At 43.0% G+C, this 16624-nt stretch overlaps 1 protein-coding gene across 3 annotated transcripts in view; it reads left to right on the forward strand.

Moving 5' to 3' along the window:
* The window catches only part of CENPK (centromere protein K), a 550311-nt gene that overhangs the window by 521760 nt on the left and 11927 nt on the right, over nucleotides 1-16624 (forward strand). For 2 of the 3 annotated variants that reach the window (XM_075078878.1, XM_075078877.1), the window contains exons 2-4: nucleotides 11081-11182; nucleotides 12319-12369; nucleotides 14820-14892. In XM_075078878.1, the coding sequence (XP_074934979.1) occupies nucleotides 11081-11182; nucleotides 12319-12369; nucleotides 14820-14892 (226 nt within the window). Of the gene's footprint in view, nucleotides 1-3360; nucleotides 3480-11080; nucleotides 11183-12318; nucleotides 12370-14819; nucleotides 14893-16624 lie in introns of those variants that run through there. The other variant, XM_075078876.1, reaches the window with a different exon arrangement.

Genomic DNA, 16624 nt, shown 5'->3' on the forward strand with positions numbered 1-16624 from the left:
TAGGGACAAGTCAATTTGGCTTGTGCTACAGGCACAAGGCCTCATAATATGTACGTTTTGAAACTGTGAAATCAATCATGGAAACTTAAAAGGTCAACAATAGTAAAATCATTATAATTTAAAGATTTTGATGAGGGATTGGCTATGTAGTCAGAGATTTATTTCATAAAATGTTTTCATGTTGATGGATTGTATTATTGTGGAGGGACACAGAGAGATAGGACTTTTTATCCTACCCAAGACCCCTTTCAAACTTCCAAAGCTGATATCCTCTTCCCCCTACCTCCACCCTTGTTTTTTTATTTAGGCCCTCTTATCTCTGCTGCTGAGTCTTTTTGCCATAATGAAAATTATTTATTCAGGCTTTTCTTGTTTGTCTCCCTGGCAGTTTTTTGTCTGGGAGTAGAACTACATTGCATCTTAGGACTGCTTAGTTTCTTTGTTAGCCTTGTGGGGGGGACTTTGCTGGAGGCATGTCAGAGGTGTTAATAAATTATGTGAACTAATTCTCTTTTATGTTATGGAGACATTCCAAGACTCTTAAGATGATAATTATTTTTCCTTTGCAAAAAGTGTGCTCATTAGACCTTATCAGATCATGGCAATCTAGATTTTTCTAGTGTTCTGTTTTTAATTACTGATGCAACAAATTTGCCAGGAAGGCTTAGTAGAAGTATTGCTACCTTTCAGTTCTCTAGAATACTTCTAGTGTTCAGTAAGACATTCTGATTTCTTTCTTAGCCACTCTGCTATGGCATACATGAACTCTGGAGTTACTATTTGAATATTTAACTCTGTCCTGGTTATGGCTGGGGTAGAGTTAATTTTCTTTCTAGCAGCTGGTACAGTGCTGTGTCTTGGATTTCGTATGAGCATAATATTGATAACATACTGATGTTAGAGTTCTTGACTGGTGTAAGCACTCTTCAGCAACCACTTCTCCAGCCTCCCATGCTCTGCCAGGGGCACAAGAAACTGAGGGGAAGTGGCACACCCGGGACAGATGACCCAAACTGGCCAAAGTGATATTCTGTAACATATTAGTATATTAACTGTGGGGAGTTGGCCGAGGCAGGGCCAGTGATTGCAGCTTGGAGACTGACAGCGTAGGTTCAGTGGGTGGTAAGCAGTTGCATCAGTTGGGTTTTTTTCCCTGGGTTTCATCTCTCTCGTTGTTTTTTGTTTCATTACATTATTATTAATAATAGTAATATTACTGTTTTATTTAGTTATTAAACTGTTCTTATCTCAACTGATGCGTGTTCTTTATTTTGCCCTTCTGATTATCTCCCCCATCCCACTGGGGTGGTGCTTGGTTACTGACTGGGCCTAAACCATGACAGTCTTTTTTGGTACCCAACGTGGGGCATGAAGGGTTTGAGATAATAACAGTTGCTGGTCACACCATTGACTGTTTTCAATATTACTTTATCTAACCTGTACCATGCAGTTGGTGAGGCACGCAGTGGCGGCAGCAGTGGTAAGTCCTGCGACTGGGCACTAGATTGGGGTAGAAAAGGGGGTTTCCTGTGCCAGGGAACCTGATAAAGAGCCCAGTGGGGCCCTCGCGCCAAAAGCAACTGGCTGCTCTCGCGACCGAGGCAGATGGGGCTTGGGCGTTGCTGGGGCAACGGCGGGAGATTTAAACAGGCCCCTAGGGAGCGCGAGCGACCAGGACAGGCAAACAGGGCGTGGCGCGGCAGTTCGCACAGGCAGGGCGAGCAGGCAGTTCGCACAGGCAGGGCGAGCAGGCAGCTGGCGAGCTCTCCTCGTGGTCTGCGCACTCCCAGAAAAGACTTAGCCATGGTCTCTGCTCGGACAAGAGCTATCACCAGGAGGCATGTGGCAACGCAGACAGAACTCCCACTAAAACAGGCAGCCACCCAGGTCTCTGGTTGCAGGGAGTGCCAGAGCCTTGCTCCAGTCATGGAGGGCTCCTGAGACAGGACCTGCATGAGGTGTGAGCAGGTGGAGGATCTGCTCAGCACGGTGGCAGAGCTGAAAGAAGTTGCGAGATTGAGGTGTATCAGGGAATGTGAGAGGGAGATAGACTGGTGGAGCCACTCCATACCATCCCTGAGACAAGCACACCAGATAGAAGCATCAAGAGAAGGAGTGGCTCCCCTGCCCTCGTGCCACCAGGCAGAGGGAGGGGACCCAAGAGACGGAAGATGGATTCAGATCCCTGCTCGGTGCAGTAGGCAAATCCTCTCCTGGCTGACTTCGCCCGCCCAGGTGCCCTTACACAATAGGTATGAGGCTCTGGAACCCAAGGGCCAGGAGGACAAAGACACAGTGATCCATCCAAGGGGTTGACTAGAGGGAACCAGTCAGCCCTACGCATTACAACGGCCACTGGTAAGAAAAAAAGAAGGGTAATTGTTGTAGGGGACTCCCTTCTGAGGGGAACAGAAGGCCTGATGTGCCGACCGGACCCATCCCATAGGGAAGTCTGCTGCCTCCCTGGGGCAAGGATAAGAGACATTACCCGGAAGCTCCCTGGGCTAGTAAAAGGATCCAATTATTGTCCACTAGTGGTTGTTCAGGTTGGCAGTGATGAGGTAGCTGAGAGAGGCTCAAAGACAATCAAAAGGGACTTTAGAGAACTGGGGTGATTACTTGAAGGATCAGGAGCGCAGGTAGTGTTTTCCTCCATCCCATCGGTAGCCAGGAGACATATGGAAAGGAACAGGAAGTCCCATCTCATTAACACGTGGCTCGGAGGCTGGTGCCAGTGGTGGAATTTTGGGTTTTTTGATCATGGGGCAGTTTCCATGGCCCCGGGCCTGCTAGAGACAGATGGGGTTCATGTATCGCAAAGGGGGAAAAGGCTTCTGGCTCAGGAGTTAGCAGGCCTCGTTGAGAGGGCTTTAAACTCAATATGAAGGGGGCAGGGGATAAAACCAGGCTTGCTAAGAATGAGCCTAGGGGTAGCAGACCTGTGTTGGAAAAGAGATCAATAGATCAACTGAAGTGCATTTATACCAATGCACGCAGCGTGGGCAATAAACAGGAGGAGCTGGAAGTCATCTCATTCCAGGGAAACTATGATGTGGTCACCATCGTGGAAACATGGTGGGATGACTCACACAACTGCAGCACAGCAATGGACGGCTACAAGTTCTTTAGAAGGGACAGGCAAGCAAGGAGAGAGGTGGAGGGATAGCCTTGTATGTTAGTGTTTTGACTGCCTAGAACTCAATGACGGTAATGATGAGGTTGAGTGCTTATGGGTAAGGATCAGGGGGAAGGCCAAAAAGGCAGACATCCTGGTGGGAGTCTGTTACAGACCACCCAACCAGGATGAGGAGACAGATGATGTACTCTGCAAGCAGTTGGCTGAAGTCTCACTATCTCTAGCCCTAGTTCTCGTGGGAGACTTCAACTTACCAGATATCTGATGGAAATACAACACAGCAGAGAGAAAGCGGTCTCAGAGGTTCCTGGAGTGTGTGGAAAATAACTTCCTGATGCAACTGGTAAGTGAGCCAACCTGGGGAGGTGCCCCGCTGGACCTGCTGTTTACGAACGGAGAAGGCCTGGTGGGTGATGTGGTGGTCGGAGGCTGTCTTGGGCTCAGCGACCATGACATGATAGAGTTTTTGATTCTTGGAGAAGTAAGGAAAAGGATCGGCAAAACCACTACCCTGGACTTCAGAAGGGCAGACTTTGGATTGTTAAGGAGTCTGGTTAAGAGAGTCCCTTGGGAGGCAGTCCTGAAGGGCAAACGAGTCCAGGAAGGCTGGATGTTATTAAAGAAGGAAGTCTCAAAGGCACAGGAGCAGGCCGTCCCCATGTGCCATAAGTCGAGCAGGCAGGGGAGAAGACAGGCTTGACTGAATAGGGAGCTTTGGCTGGAACTCAAGAAAAAAAGGAGAGCTTACTGCCTTTGGAATAAGGGGCAGGTGACTCAGGAGGACTACAGGAGGTTGTGAGGTTATGCAGGGAAAAGATAAGGAAGGCGAAGGCCCAGCTGGAACTTAAATTGGCCACCACTGTTAAGGATAACAAAAATGTTTTTATAAATACATCGGTGACAAAAGGAGGGCCAGGGAGACTCTCCCTCCTTTGTTGGATGCGGAAGGTAACCTTGCCACGAAAGATGAGGAGAAGGCTGAGGCACTTAATGCTTTCTTTGCCTCAGTCTTTAATAGTCAGACTGGTCATCCTCAGGGTTGTCAGGCCCCTGTGCTGGGAGATGGAGATAGTATGCAGAATGAAGTCCCAGTTGTTAAAGAGGTGGCAGTCACCGACCTGCTCCTTCACCTGGATGTTCACAAGTCCATGGGGCCGGATGGGATCCACCCAAGGATACTGAGGGAGCTGGCAGAGGAGCTCGCCAGGCCACTCCATCATTTATCAGAAGTCACGGTCAACTGGGGAAGTCCCAGATGGCTGTCACATCCTCTAGTTTCCAGTCCTCTACAAGAAGGGTTGGAAGGAGGATCTGGGTAACTACAGGCCTGTCAGCCTGACCTCGGTGCTGGGAAAGGTCATGGAGCAGATCATCTTGAACACCATTACGTGCACGTGTGGGACAACCAGGGGATTGGGCTCAGCCAGCATGGGTTTATAAAAGGGAAGTCCTGCCTCACTAACCTCGTCTCCTTCTATGATAAGGTGACCTGCTCAGTGGATGAGGGGAAGGCTGTGGACGTTGTCCACTTGGACTTTAGTAAGGCCCTTGACACTGTCTCCCACAGCATTCTCCTGGAGAAGCTGGCCGCTCACAGCTTGGACAAGTGCACTCTGCGCTGCGTTAAAAACTGGCTGGATGGCCGAGCCCAGAGAGTGGTGGCGAATGGAGTAAAATCTGGTTGGCAGCCAGTCACAAGCGGTGTTCCCCAGGGCTCAATGTTGGGGCCGGTCCTGTTCAGTATCTTCACTGATGATCTGGATGAGGTGATTGAGTGCACCCTCAGTAAGTTTGCAGATGACACCAAGCTGGGTGGAAGTGTCGATCTGCTGGAGGGCAGGAAGGCCCTACAGAGGGACCTGGACAGGCTGGATCGTTGGGCCGGAGCCAACGGTATGAGATTCAACAAGGCCAAGTGCCGGGTCCTGCACTTGGGTCACAACCCCATGCAATGCTACAGGCTTGGGGAGGAGTGGCTGGAGAGCTGCCTGGAGGAAAAGGACCTGGGGGGGCTGGTTGACAGCCGGCTGAACGTGAGCCGGCAGTGTGCTCAGGCAGCCAAGGCGGCCAACGGCATCCTGGCTTGTATCAGGAATAGTGTGGCCAGCAGGAGCAGGGAGTTGATCGTGCCCCTGTACTTGGCACTGGTGAGGCCGTACCTCGAGTACTGTGTTCAGTTTTGGGCCCCTCACTACAAGAAGGACATTGGGGTGCTGGAGCGTGTCCAGAGAACAAGTCTTACGAGGAGTGGCTGAGGGAGCTGGGGTTGTTTAGTCTGGAGAAGAGGAGGCTGGGGGAGACATTATTGCTCTCTACAACTACCTGAAAGGAGGTTGTAGTGAGGTGGGGGTTGGACTCTTCTCCCTAGTAACAAGCGATAGGACGAGAGGAAATGGCCTCAAGCTGTGCCAGGGGAAGGTTAGGTTGGACATCAGAAAAAACTTCTTCACTGAAAGTGTTGTCAAACATTGGGACAGGCTGCCCAGGGAGGTGCTTGAGTGTCCATCCCTGGAGGTATTTAAAAGAAGGTAGATGTGGTGCTTGAGGATATGGTTTAATGGTGGACTTGGCAGTGATAGGTTAGCAGTTGGACTCAATGATCTTAAGGGTGTCTTCCAACTTAAACAATTCTATGATTCTATGCCCTTGTTTTTGCTGTACATGTTAAAGATTGACGTTTTCTGTAGTTTGCTGTGCTCTGCAGTGATTAGCAATGTTTTGCCTGGGAGATTTGTTATTAAAACACTGATCCTGAGCTTTATCTGCTATTTAGGGTTTGTATTGAAGCCATTACTGTACTTTGGGTACCACCTCATGGATAAAAGTAGCAATCATACTTCCTCCTCTGAGAGGTTTTTTTGGAGGAAATACAGAACGGCACCATCACTACCTTCTTGTATCATGTTTCCTCCTCCATTACAATAACTTTTCAGTATCTTGAACATCCTTGGGTAGTTAAGACAGACATATTGGTATTTCTTGGGAATGCTGTTTTGGTTTTGTCTAAGGTTAATAAGCAATTTAAGAATATCATACAGAGATCTGCCCCAGGGCTTGATAGTTCTGAGTGGCAGGGTACGTGGGATAGATAATATGGGCAAATGCCTAAGACAGTGGGCACCTCCAGTGTTTTGGGACTTCAGCCCTAAACTAGTATAGAGTCCTGAAAAACTGATAGTGTCTGCAGAAAGTATCTTGTCACCCTGGCAACTCCAGAGAGACACAAATCACTGCAACGTGCTGGGGTCTGGCCCATGCATACCAAAGCCCTGTTCAACACTACTCAGTACCCCCAAGGGGAAGAGCTTGACTCTTCGTCGACTGGAGAGCCAAGGAGTCATCAGTAAGACCTACTCACCCTTTAACAGTCCCATATGGCCAGTGCAGAAGTCTAATGGAGAGTGGAGACTATCAGTAGACTATCGTGGCCTGAACAAAGTCACTCCACTGCTGAGTGCTGCCATGCCAGATATGCTAGAACTTCAATACGAACTGGAGTCAAAGGCAGCCAAGTGGTATGCCACAATTGATATAATTTTTCTCACTCCCTCTGGCAGCAGAGTGCAGGCTACAGTTTGCTTTCACTTGGATGGGTGTCCAGTACACCTGGAGCTGAGTGCCCCAGGCTGGAAACACAGCCCTACCATTTGCCATGGACTGATCCATACTGCACTGGAACATGGAGAAGCTCCAGAACACCCTCAGTACTTTGATGACATCATTGTGTGGGGCAACACAGCGGAAGAAGTTTTTGAGAAAGGAAAGAAAATAGTCCAAATCCTTCTGAAAGCTGATTGTGCCATAAAACAAAGTAAGGTGAAGGGACCTGCACGAGAAATCCAGTTCTTAGGAATAAAATGGCAAGATGGTCGTCGTCAGATTCCAATGGATGTGATCAACGAAATAGCAGCCATGTCTCCACCAACTAGCAAAAAGGAAACACAAGCTTTCTTGGGCATTGTGGGTTTTTGGAGAATGCATATTCCAAATTACAGTATGATCGTAAGCCCTCTCTATCAAGTGATCTGGAAGAATGATTTCAAATGGGGCCCTGAGCAACAATAAGCCTTTGAACAGATTAAACAGGAGATAGTCCATGCAGTAGCTCTTGGGCCAGTCCTGGCAGGACAAGATGAAAAAAATGTGCTCTATGTCATGGCTGGGGAGAAAGGTCCTACCTGGAGCCTCTGGCAGAAAGCACATGGGGAGACCCAAGGTCGACCCCTAGGATTCTGGAGTCATGGATACAGAGGATCTGAGGCCTGCTATACTCCAACTGAAAAAGAGATATTGGCAGCGTATGAAGGGTTTTGATCTGCTTCAGAAGTGGTTGGTACTGAGGCACAGCTCCTCCTGGCACCCCGACTGCTGGTGTTGGGCTGGATGTTCAAATGCAGGGTCCCCTCTACACATCATGCAACTGATGCTACATGGAGTAAATAGGTTGCACTGATCACCCGGTGAGCTTGAGTAGGAAACCTCAGTTGCCCAGGAATCTTGGAAGTGATCATGGACTGGCCAGAAGGCGAGGGTTTTGGATTATCACCAGAGAAGGAGGTGACACGTGCTGAAGAAGCCCCACTCTATAACAAACTGCCAGAAAATGAGAAGCAGTATGCCCTGTTCACTGATGGGTCCTGTCGTCTTGTGGGAAAGCATTGGAGATGGAAGGCTGCTGTATGGAGTCCTACACGACAAGTAGCAGAAACTGCTGAAGGAGAAGGTGAATCGAGCCAGTTTGCAGAGGTAAAGGCCATCCAGCTGGCCTTAGACATCGCTGAACGGGAAAAGTGGCCAGTACTCTGTCTCTGTACAAATTCATGGGTGGTAGCAAATGCCCTGTGGGGGTGGTTGCAGCAATGGAATCAGAACAACTGCCAGTGCAGAGGCAAACCCATCTGGGCTGCTGCATTGTGGCAAGATATTGCTGCCCAGGTAGAGAACCTGGTTATGAAAGTATGTGATGTGGATGCTCACGTCCCCAAGAGTTAGGCCACTGAAGAACATCAAAACGACCAGCAGGTGGATCAAGCTGCCAAGATTGAAGGGACTTAGGTGGATCTGGACTGGCAACACTCAGTGGGCCCATGACAGCTCAGGCCATCAAGGGAGAGATGCAACATACAGGTGGGCTCATGATCGAGGGGTGGACTTGACCAGGGACACTATTGCACAGGCTATCCACGAATGTGAAACATGCGCTGCAATCAAGCAAGTGAAGCGGGTAAAGCCTCTGTGGTATGGGGGATGATGGCTGAAATATAAATATGGGGAGGCCTGGCAAATTGACTGTATCACACTCCTACAGACCCGCCAAGGCAAGCGCCATGTGCTTACAATGGTAGAAGCAACCGCTGGCTGGAAACATACCCCATGCCCCATGTCACTGCCTGGAATGCTATCCTGGGTCTCAAAGAACAAGTCCTGTGGCGACATGGCACCCCAGAGAGAATTGAGTCAGACAATGGGACTCATTTCTGAAACAACCTCATAAGACACCTGGGCCAAAAAGCACAGCATTGAGTGGGTGTATCACATCCCCTGTCACACGCCAGCCTCTGGGAAAATTGCACGGTACAATGGACTGTTAAAAACTACACTGAGAGCAAGGGAGGGGGGACACATTCAAGCACTGGAATACATATTTAGCAAAAGCCACGTGGTTAGTCAACACAAGGGGATCTGCCAATTGAGCTGGCCCTGCCCAGTCAGAAATCCTACATACTGTGGAAGGGGATAGAGTCGCTGTAGTGCACGTAAAAAGTATGCTGGGGAAAACAGTCTGGGTTCTTCCTGCCTCAGGCAAAGGCAAACCCATTTGTGGGATTGCTTTTGCTCGAGGACCTGGGTGCACTTGGTGGGTGATGCGGGAGGATGGAGGAGTCCGATGTGTGCCTCAAGGGGATTTGATTTTGGGTGAAAACAGCCAATGAACTGAATGGTGTGCTGTTAATTGCTATGTAATGTTGTATGTCATCTCTTCTGTGATAGCTATATACCATATTAATGGTATCACAGTAAGAATCTCACAGATTAATGAAGAATGAACTTGGATTAAACCAAGCAAAGTACAGCAGTGATGGAAGGACTGACTTCAGTATGCAACACCACACACAACATCTCTCCTGCCCTGAAAGATTCTTATGACAGATGGAGCCCAAAGCCATGGACTGATTGAACTCAATGGACATTTTAGAGGGATGGTCTATAGACTAAGGGAATGGTATCTGTTTGTACGTGTGTGTGTGTGTAAATATATATATCAAAAGACAGGGAAAGTGGTGGTGATTAACTGGAATGTACTGGAAAGGGTAGGACCTGGACATGATGTAAATGGCATAGAAGAAGGGGTGGATAATGGTTTCTGCTGAGATAAAGTTAATTTTCCTCCTAGTAGCTGGTACAGTGCTGTGTTTTGGATTTAGTGTGAGAATTATGTTGACAACACACTGATGTTTTAGTTGTTGCTACGCAGTGCTCACCCTAGTCAAGGACTTTTCCAGCTCCCCATGCTCTGCTGGGTGCACAAGAAGCTGGGAGGGGAGGGAGCACAGCCAGGACAGCTGATGCAAGCTGGCCAAAGTGATATTCTGTACCATGTGACATCATGCTCGGTGGGCACAGTGAGTGATGTTGGTCAGCAGGTGGTGAGCAATTGCATCACTTCCCCCCCACCCCCCTGGGTTTTGTCCCTCTCATGTTTTCCTTTTCATTACTTTTTTGTTTTGTGATATTTTTTGGGGTGGAGGGGGTGTGACATTTGGGGGGGCAGTTGATTTGGGGTGTGTGTGTTTTTTATTTTTATTTGGGGGTGGGTTTTTATTATTTTTTTATGATTTTTTAAAATTATTTTTGTGATTAAACTGTTCTTATCTCAACCCATGGGTTTTCTTCCTTTTGCCTTCCAATCCTCTCCCTCATCCCACTGGGTGGGAGCAGTGAGCGAGCTGCTGTGTGGTGCTTAGTTGCTGGCTGGGGTTAAAGCAAGACACTCCTTTTAAATTATTTGGGTTTTCAATATCATTTTCTCTGCTGCCTTTTTGTTCTGAAAAGGAACGAAAGGTTGAATTAAGAATGTGTGCATCATTAAGAAGACAGATATGTTTATTTCACTGTAGATCTTTATCTTTTTTTATGTCTCTCTTTATTCTCTAAGTATTTGTTGGTCTTAGTGATCCATTTAAGTATTTTCAAAGGCTTTCTGTATGTTGTACATCCAGGAAACTCCTGTTGGTTGTTTTACCTTAAAAAAAAAAAATTTCCTGTGAGTGCCATTTTGGCCCTTCTTGTTTCTCCCTCTTAACTGATGTGCTTGTATCCCTTCATAGATTTATCTAGCATTAACTTTCTATCTGCCCCAAGAGTTTCTCAAAGTTTTTCATTTAACTTGGGTTGATTTTCCTTTTGGCTGTCCTGGCACACTCTTGCTTTGGTTGCCTGCATATCTTTCAGGCTCTTTTGTTTTTCTAGTAACCTCCAAGACATTTTAATTTGTTAATCAGAAAGATTCTGAATTCAAGTTGTCATAAGGCAAAATAGATTAGAACATGTATTGGAAGACAGAGCAGAAGCATATGCTTAAGAACTTTGCAGATATGTGGAAGACAGTTGTGGCTTTGTAGATGTAAGATTCTCTTATTGTTTCTTAGTTGTCAGAAAAAAAATGCCATTGCAGATAATCAATGCATTTCTGCAAATTTAGCACTTTGATTCAATTTTTTAAAACTTTATTTAGTGTCTTAAAATTTTACAACAGTACTATAGGTAGCTGGTTTTACTGCACAATTGGGTGCTGCCTAGAAATATAGGGAAGTTAACCGAATGCTTTGGATTCAGAGGGATTGCTCCGTTACATATTGGACTTGAGGTTGCAGGTATGATTCAGTAACCTGTTAATAAATATTGTAGACCTACATGATAACTGTTCTATTTGCTTGCTAATAGGCTGAATATTTACCAGAAAATACCAGTGACGCAAAATCTTCTGTAGCTGCCAAGGAAGAACTCCTGGATGACTGTGAGAATATTTGGAAGCAGATGGAAGAGGTAAGCAAATCACAAGTGATAGACTAGATTTGTTATAAACATTGCTCAGCATATTTTTATTCATCTCCCTGTCCTTCACTGCATGCTTACCTCACCCGCTCCAAAGAACCTCCTCAACAAAACCAGAAAAAGAAAGGCAGGAGAAGAAGAAAAGATCTTCAGACAGGCCAAAGGTTGAAGAATGCCTTGCAGTGTCAAACTTTGTTTACAGTGTGCTGATGTTATGATTTAGTTAAATAGAATGGGAGTACATGTTAAAACCAGAGAAAATTAAACAATTTACTTGTGTTCTGGTAGTACCAGCACACTGATACTTAAGATGCTTCTCTCTTTAGCCTCGTACAATATGGGATTCACTGCTGTTCAAAAGTACTTTGGATCTTGAAGGAGAGCGAGAATGGGTGGAGGAGGAGGCTTAGAAGGATGATGATATTGGAATGTGCTCATGCAAACTGACAGTTACATCATCAGGAATAAGATTTATCTCCCGATATATTGTCCAATATGCTAATAATATTTTAGAGCAAGCTATTTTTGTTTACAGGAATCCCAGGAAAGCTAAACTTTTAACAGTTCTGAGGGAATGCTATGGATCCTGTAAGATTTTTGAGTCTGAAAAGTCGTCCTGAAAATCACACTGTTTCTGGAGTGTACAGTACATTGCCTTAAATGCATTAGAACGAGAAATGTGTATTATGAGATTGCTTTGTATTATAATGAGATTGCTATGTTTGGAGAGCCAGAACAGTAGCAGCAAGTGCGTTACCTTCTCAGCAGCTTCCCTCTTCAGCCTTGTCTGACTCTCCTCCTAGTTTCTCATGTTCATCTGTTCAGTGTCTTTTCCCATCTCAACTTTTCTTTCATAACTTGCCTGTTTCCTCAAATCATACATCTTTTATTATCTGCTACTTTTCTACTTTTCAGTTAATCAAAGTTCTACTTTTTTTCTATAGTATGATTTAAAGTGTTTCCTAATTTGCTGTACTGGGTCAGGCTCTGAGGGATGTGGTAGGAGCCAAATGAAAACTTTTTTCCTATATTGAATAACTTTCATTAGAATTTTCAAGCATCATGTTTCTTTCTTACAAAATGATACAGAGTAAGTAAACATTGTGTTTTGTTTGTTTTCTACCAAGTATCAGAGCAGGCTTGTTGGAAAGGAAGCAGTGTTAAAACCAGGTCACAAGGTAAGATAGTATTTTGGTTTTTTATCCTCCACAAATATTTAGTTTTCTGTAAAGATATGGTGTGTTTCCAAAAGAAGGAAACTAAATTATATTCAGTTATTCTCTAAAGCTGACAGTTTTATTAACTTTGAGGCTGTATTCCGAAATATGTGTCTAGCAAATACTGAAAAGTTGCATTTATGCATAGCAAAAAGGTTACATGCATTCCTGCCACACAACTGATAGATGACTAACAGAGGCAGCAAACTGGAGGGCTGTGTAACTTCAATACCCATTTGGACTATTTCCTAATCAGTGTATACGTAATTTGTGAAAATACAAGTCCCTTTAGTTTTACTCTAGAACTTTGTATTTGCAAATTACAGTTGTTCCCCATTTGTGGATATCATTAGGAAACTGATGTGCTTGAATTAGAAATTAAGTGATGCTGAGTACATGGACATGAGATACTGTATCCTTTAAATTTTGCGGAATATGCGATGCTGGCTCACTGTTTAGTTGTTTGTAAATTCTACATAGGAACCTTTAAAATATAATTTATACGAGGACCCCAGATTTGGGAAGTATAAATAGTTAAACATTAGTCTGGCTGAGTGGAATATGTAGGTCTTAAAAATCTCCATCTTGTGTGACTTCAGTAAGAGTATTCAGGTGGTTAATTCAACACACTTGACAGAATAACTGAAGAAAAGAGCACTTTTCTTGAGCGATTTATCTGTTGAATACATTGAGGTTTAATTACTGTGTGATTACTAATATCAGTTACTTGCTATTAATAAGCTATGTTCTAAACTGTTACTTAATCACAATAAATACATGAAGATGCATATTTAAATGCATAAAATACTATCTTTTTCTCCTTTTAGGACTCTGGATAAGTATATAGGTGTATATATATAAGTAGAAATAAATTTTTCATTATTTTAATTAGACGTAGACTGAGGTTTTTATGTTTCTTTGCAGCTTTACTGAAGCACATTATAACCTTGAAATTAACACTTAAGCTTCTGAGATGTGCTTTTCTTAAACTGTCATAGCAAGGCAATGATTAAATGGACTTGCAAAAATGAAGATTAAATTATGATTGCACTTCATGATAGAAAATAGGGAGGAAAGGAAGAGATCGTGTTGAATCATCTGTCAGTAGCTTTCATGGGATCTTATTGCAGCCCTAATATGAGCACTTGTATTGACCCAGGGGACTACAGACCTGTTTAGAACCTCAGTTCCTGGAAAAATTATGAAGAAGATTACACTGGGTACTATTGGAAGGCATTTAAAGAATCATGCAATCATCAGGCACAGTCAATATAGCTTCACAAAGGGAAAGGTCTGTTTAACTAGTTTGATATCCTTCTATGATAAGGTCACCCACCTAGTGGAGGAAGGGAAGGCGATAGATGTAGGTTTTTCTGGATTTTAGTAAGGCTTTTGATACTGTCTCTCCCTGTTTCTTCTGGTTTGCGTTTGTTTTCTTTTCCTTTATTCTAAAAAGTTGTCTTTTGAAGATGTTCTTTACAAAGTTATTTTGGGTAGTGAAAAGCTAAGCTTGTCGATTCTTGATATTTTTATTATAAGAACTTGGCTGTTGATTCTTAGCATATTTTTCTCTTTTTAGTTGATGTAAAGCCAAATGCAATCTGCAGTTCTTTTTATGAAATGCTTGATTATATCAGCCGCATCTTTTGTAATTAAACGTATGCTAATTTCTTACCAGATTACTTGTAGTGTGGTATCTATATGTAATTTACAATGTATTTGAAGAAAAATTATAGGTGTAGTCCTCAGTTTCAGGAAGTGGAATAGTAATAATTAATACATTATTTCTCTAGAACATGTTAAGATATTAAAATAAGTATACCTTTAAAGATCTATGGTCGTTTAGTCTGGGTTTTTAAATAAACTTTTCCAAATTTGTGTTGTTTCTTATTGCTCCTGTATTTTCAGTGATTACAGTGAGGTAGAGCACTAATTCTAAAGCATTTTATGTTAGTCCAGAGATGTGGTTTTGATAGATGATTTGTTTTACTATTTTTTTTGGAAGCCAATCTTTTGCTTAGTCATCGCACATATCAAGCACAATCCATTTAACCTTAAAAATGTGTCAACCATGCATCTAAGGAGGAGTGGGAATGTAAAGTATTGTCATTACTTCTAGTGGCTCATCTTTAGTTATGGTCATTGTCTGATATTACAGAGGAAAATGGGGGAAAATTTTCCAACTCTGACTGCTTCTGATCTCCCTCTTCTGAAAAAAGAATAAAAATGTTTCTTGATTTAAGAATCCACTTGCTTCTTAAATATTTTGAAGGAATAAGTGGCCTATTGTAATATATGCTCTTGTTTTCTGCTGTATAAACCTAATAATTGGGTTTCTATCCTGTTCTATCTCATTTTACTCCAATGCAAGTAAACATACTTCAAGAGGCGCTTCTTTTCTTGTTGTACAGGTTTTCTTGTTAATGATGCGAATGAAAGCTTTAACAGCAGAATATAATCAATGGCAAAAAAGAAATCCTGAAAGTAAGTAACTGCTTCCATATAAGGTATAGTCATATAAACTTCTGCAAAGGCTCTTTCATCTAGGCATCTGTGTATATATCAATTGTCTGCTGATTGTATTTGCATACTATAATTAATCAAAAATTAAATTAAATACTTCCTACAGTAGCATGTATGTTTCATTTCTATCTTCTTTTTTGCACTTCAGTTCTAACTGAACTTAGAATTCAAAGAGAATTCTACTATAACTTAATCTTATGATTATGAAGAAATAAATTCCTAGTTCATATCACTATTAATCAGCTAGTTAAATGGAAAAATAACTGTTAGCAGATCTCCTAACAAAATAACAAAAGTTCATTATGCTGCTACCTTCCCTCAGGTTTCTCCTTTCTGTGATTGCTTCTTCTCCATTTGTTATTTGTATTTCCTTTTTAGGACAGAACTACTTTGGCAAAGAATTTTTTCTTCATTTTGACTATTAAGAAGCTGATATTTTTTGACCTTTGCAAGTGCTGCTACTAAACTAACAATAATTTACCAAGACATATTTTTAACTGTACCTCCTTTGATTTTGTTTGGGGTTTTTTTATTATTACTACTTCACAAAAGTGTGTCGTATTATGACGTACTAGCTGGAACTTTGAAGTAAACCTTTAGCGGTAAGCCTGGTAAACTGTAATAAAATATCTAGCTTGGATTTAAAAGGGGTCAGAGTTTTCAGGTCAAGAAAAGGTGGTAAAAGCCACTTCAGTTTATTTTAACAACACAGGAATCTAGATCACTTATTGATCCTGAGAAGCACAAACCACTGAGACAAGTGGTAGCTCATATTTGTTAGGCATTATCAGTCAAAAGGTATAAATTCCACAGTTCTTCAAAATTGTTTTTGTACATAGGCATCAGTGCTGACTGATTTCACTCTATTGCTAGGCTGCAACAGTGTCTGTGGCCAGACACTGAAAATGAAACCATTCAGAATCTAAGTGTGAGTAAAGTAATCTGTTTTTTCTGGTGTTCCATTTGGAGACTCCTAAACCAGTTCACACTGTACTATCATTAGTAACCTGGTAGCACTCACTGTTACGTCTCCTGTCAAAGAACCAATAGCACCTTTCAACCCAGTAAAACTTAGTTAATATTTAAATGGATACATTGATGCAATTGAATATTTTTTATGCCAGAAGAGGCTTGGGTTGTGTGTTTTGTTTAGTTTTTTGGGTTGTTGGGGTTAGTTTTTTTTTTTGGGGGGGTGGGGGTGCGGTGCGGGATTGGTGGTGGTGGTGCATGTTTGGTTTGTTTTTACAAAATTATAGGAATCTGTTTTAGACAGCAAGTGGTAATTTCCAATATTTTGTCAAATAAGAGCTGGAAAAAATATTTTGTCTTTCTTATGAATAGATATTGTTGCTCTATTAAAATTATTTCATAGTTCCTGCGCTTTGTAAGCCTGTCACTAAGAATGGTCAGCTTCAAATGCTTCTTAGAAATATGTAGACAAAAAGTATGACATTTAATTAATCTGGGAAATACTGGTTTTTGGCTGCTGCTCATGAATAAACCGCTGGCCTAAAACGAATGAGTTGAAAGTACTTATGGTTTTTATCTGGGTAAAATACCTGGAGATGTTAGGTTTTCTTACTAAAATATGTAATTATTTTAAACTCTAAGCTATTTGGGGCTCAACCTACTTTTATTGGCTTGCTGACTTGCTTTGCTCAACCATTCTTACTTGTTCCCAGGTGATAAGATT

This window comes from Phalacrocorax aristotelis, chromosome Z (genome assembly GCF_949628215.1).
Source record: "Phalacrocorax aristotelis chromosome Z, bGulAri2.1, whole genome shotgun sequence".
Taxonomy (NCBI): Eukaryota; Metazoa; Chordata; class Aves; order Suliformes; family Phalacrocoracidae; genus Phalacrocorax; species Phalacrocorax aristotelis.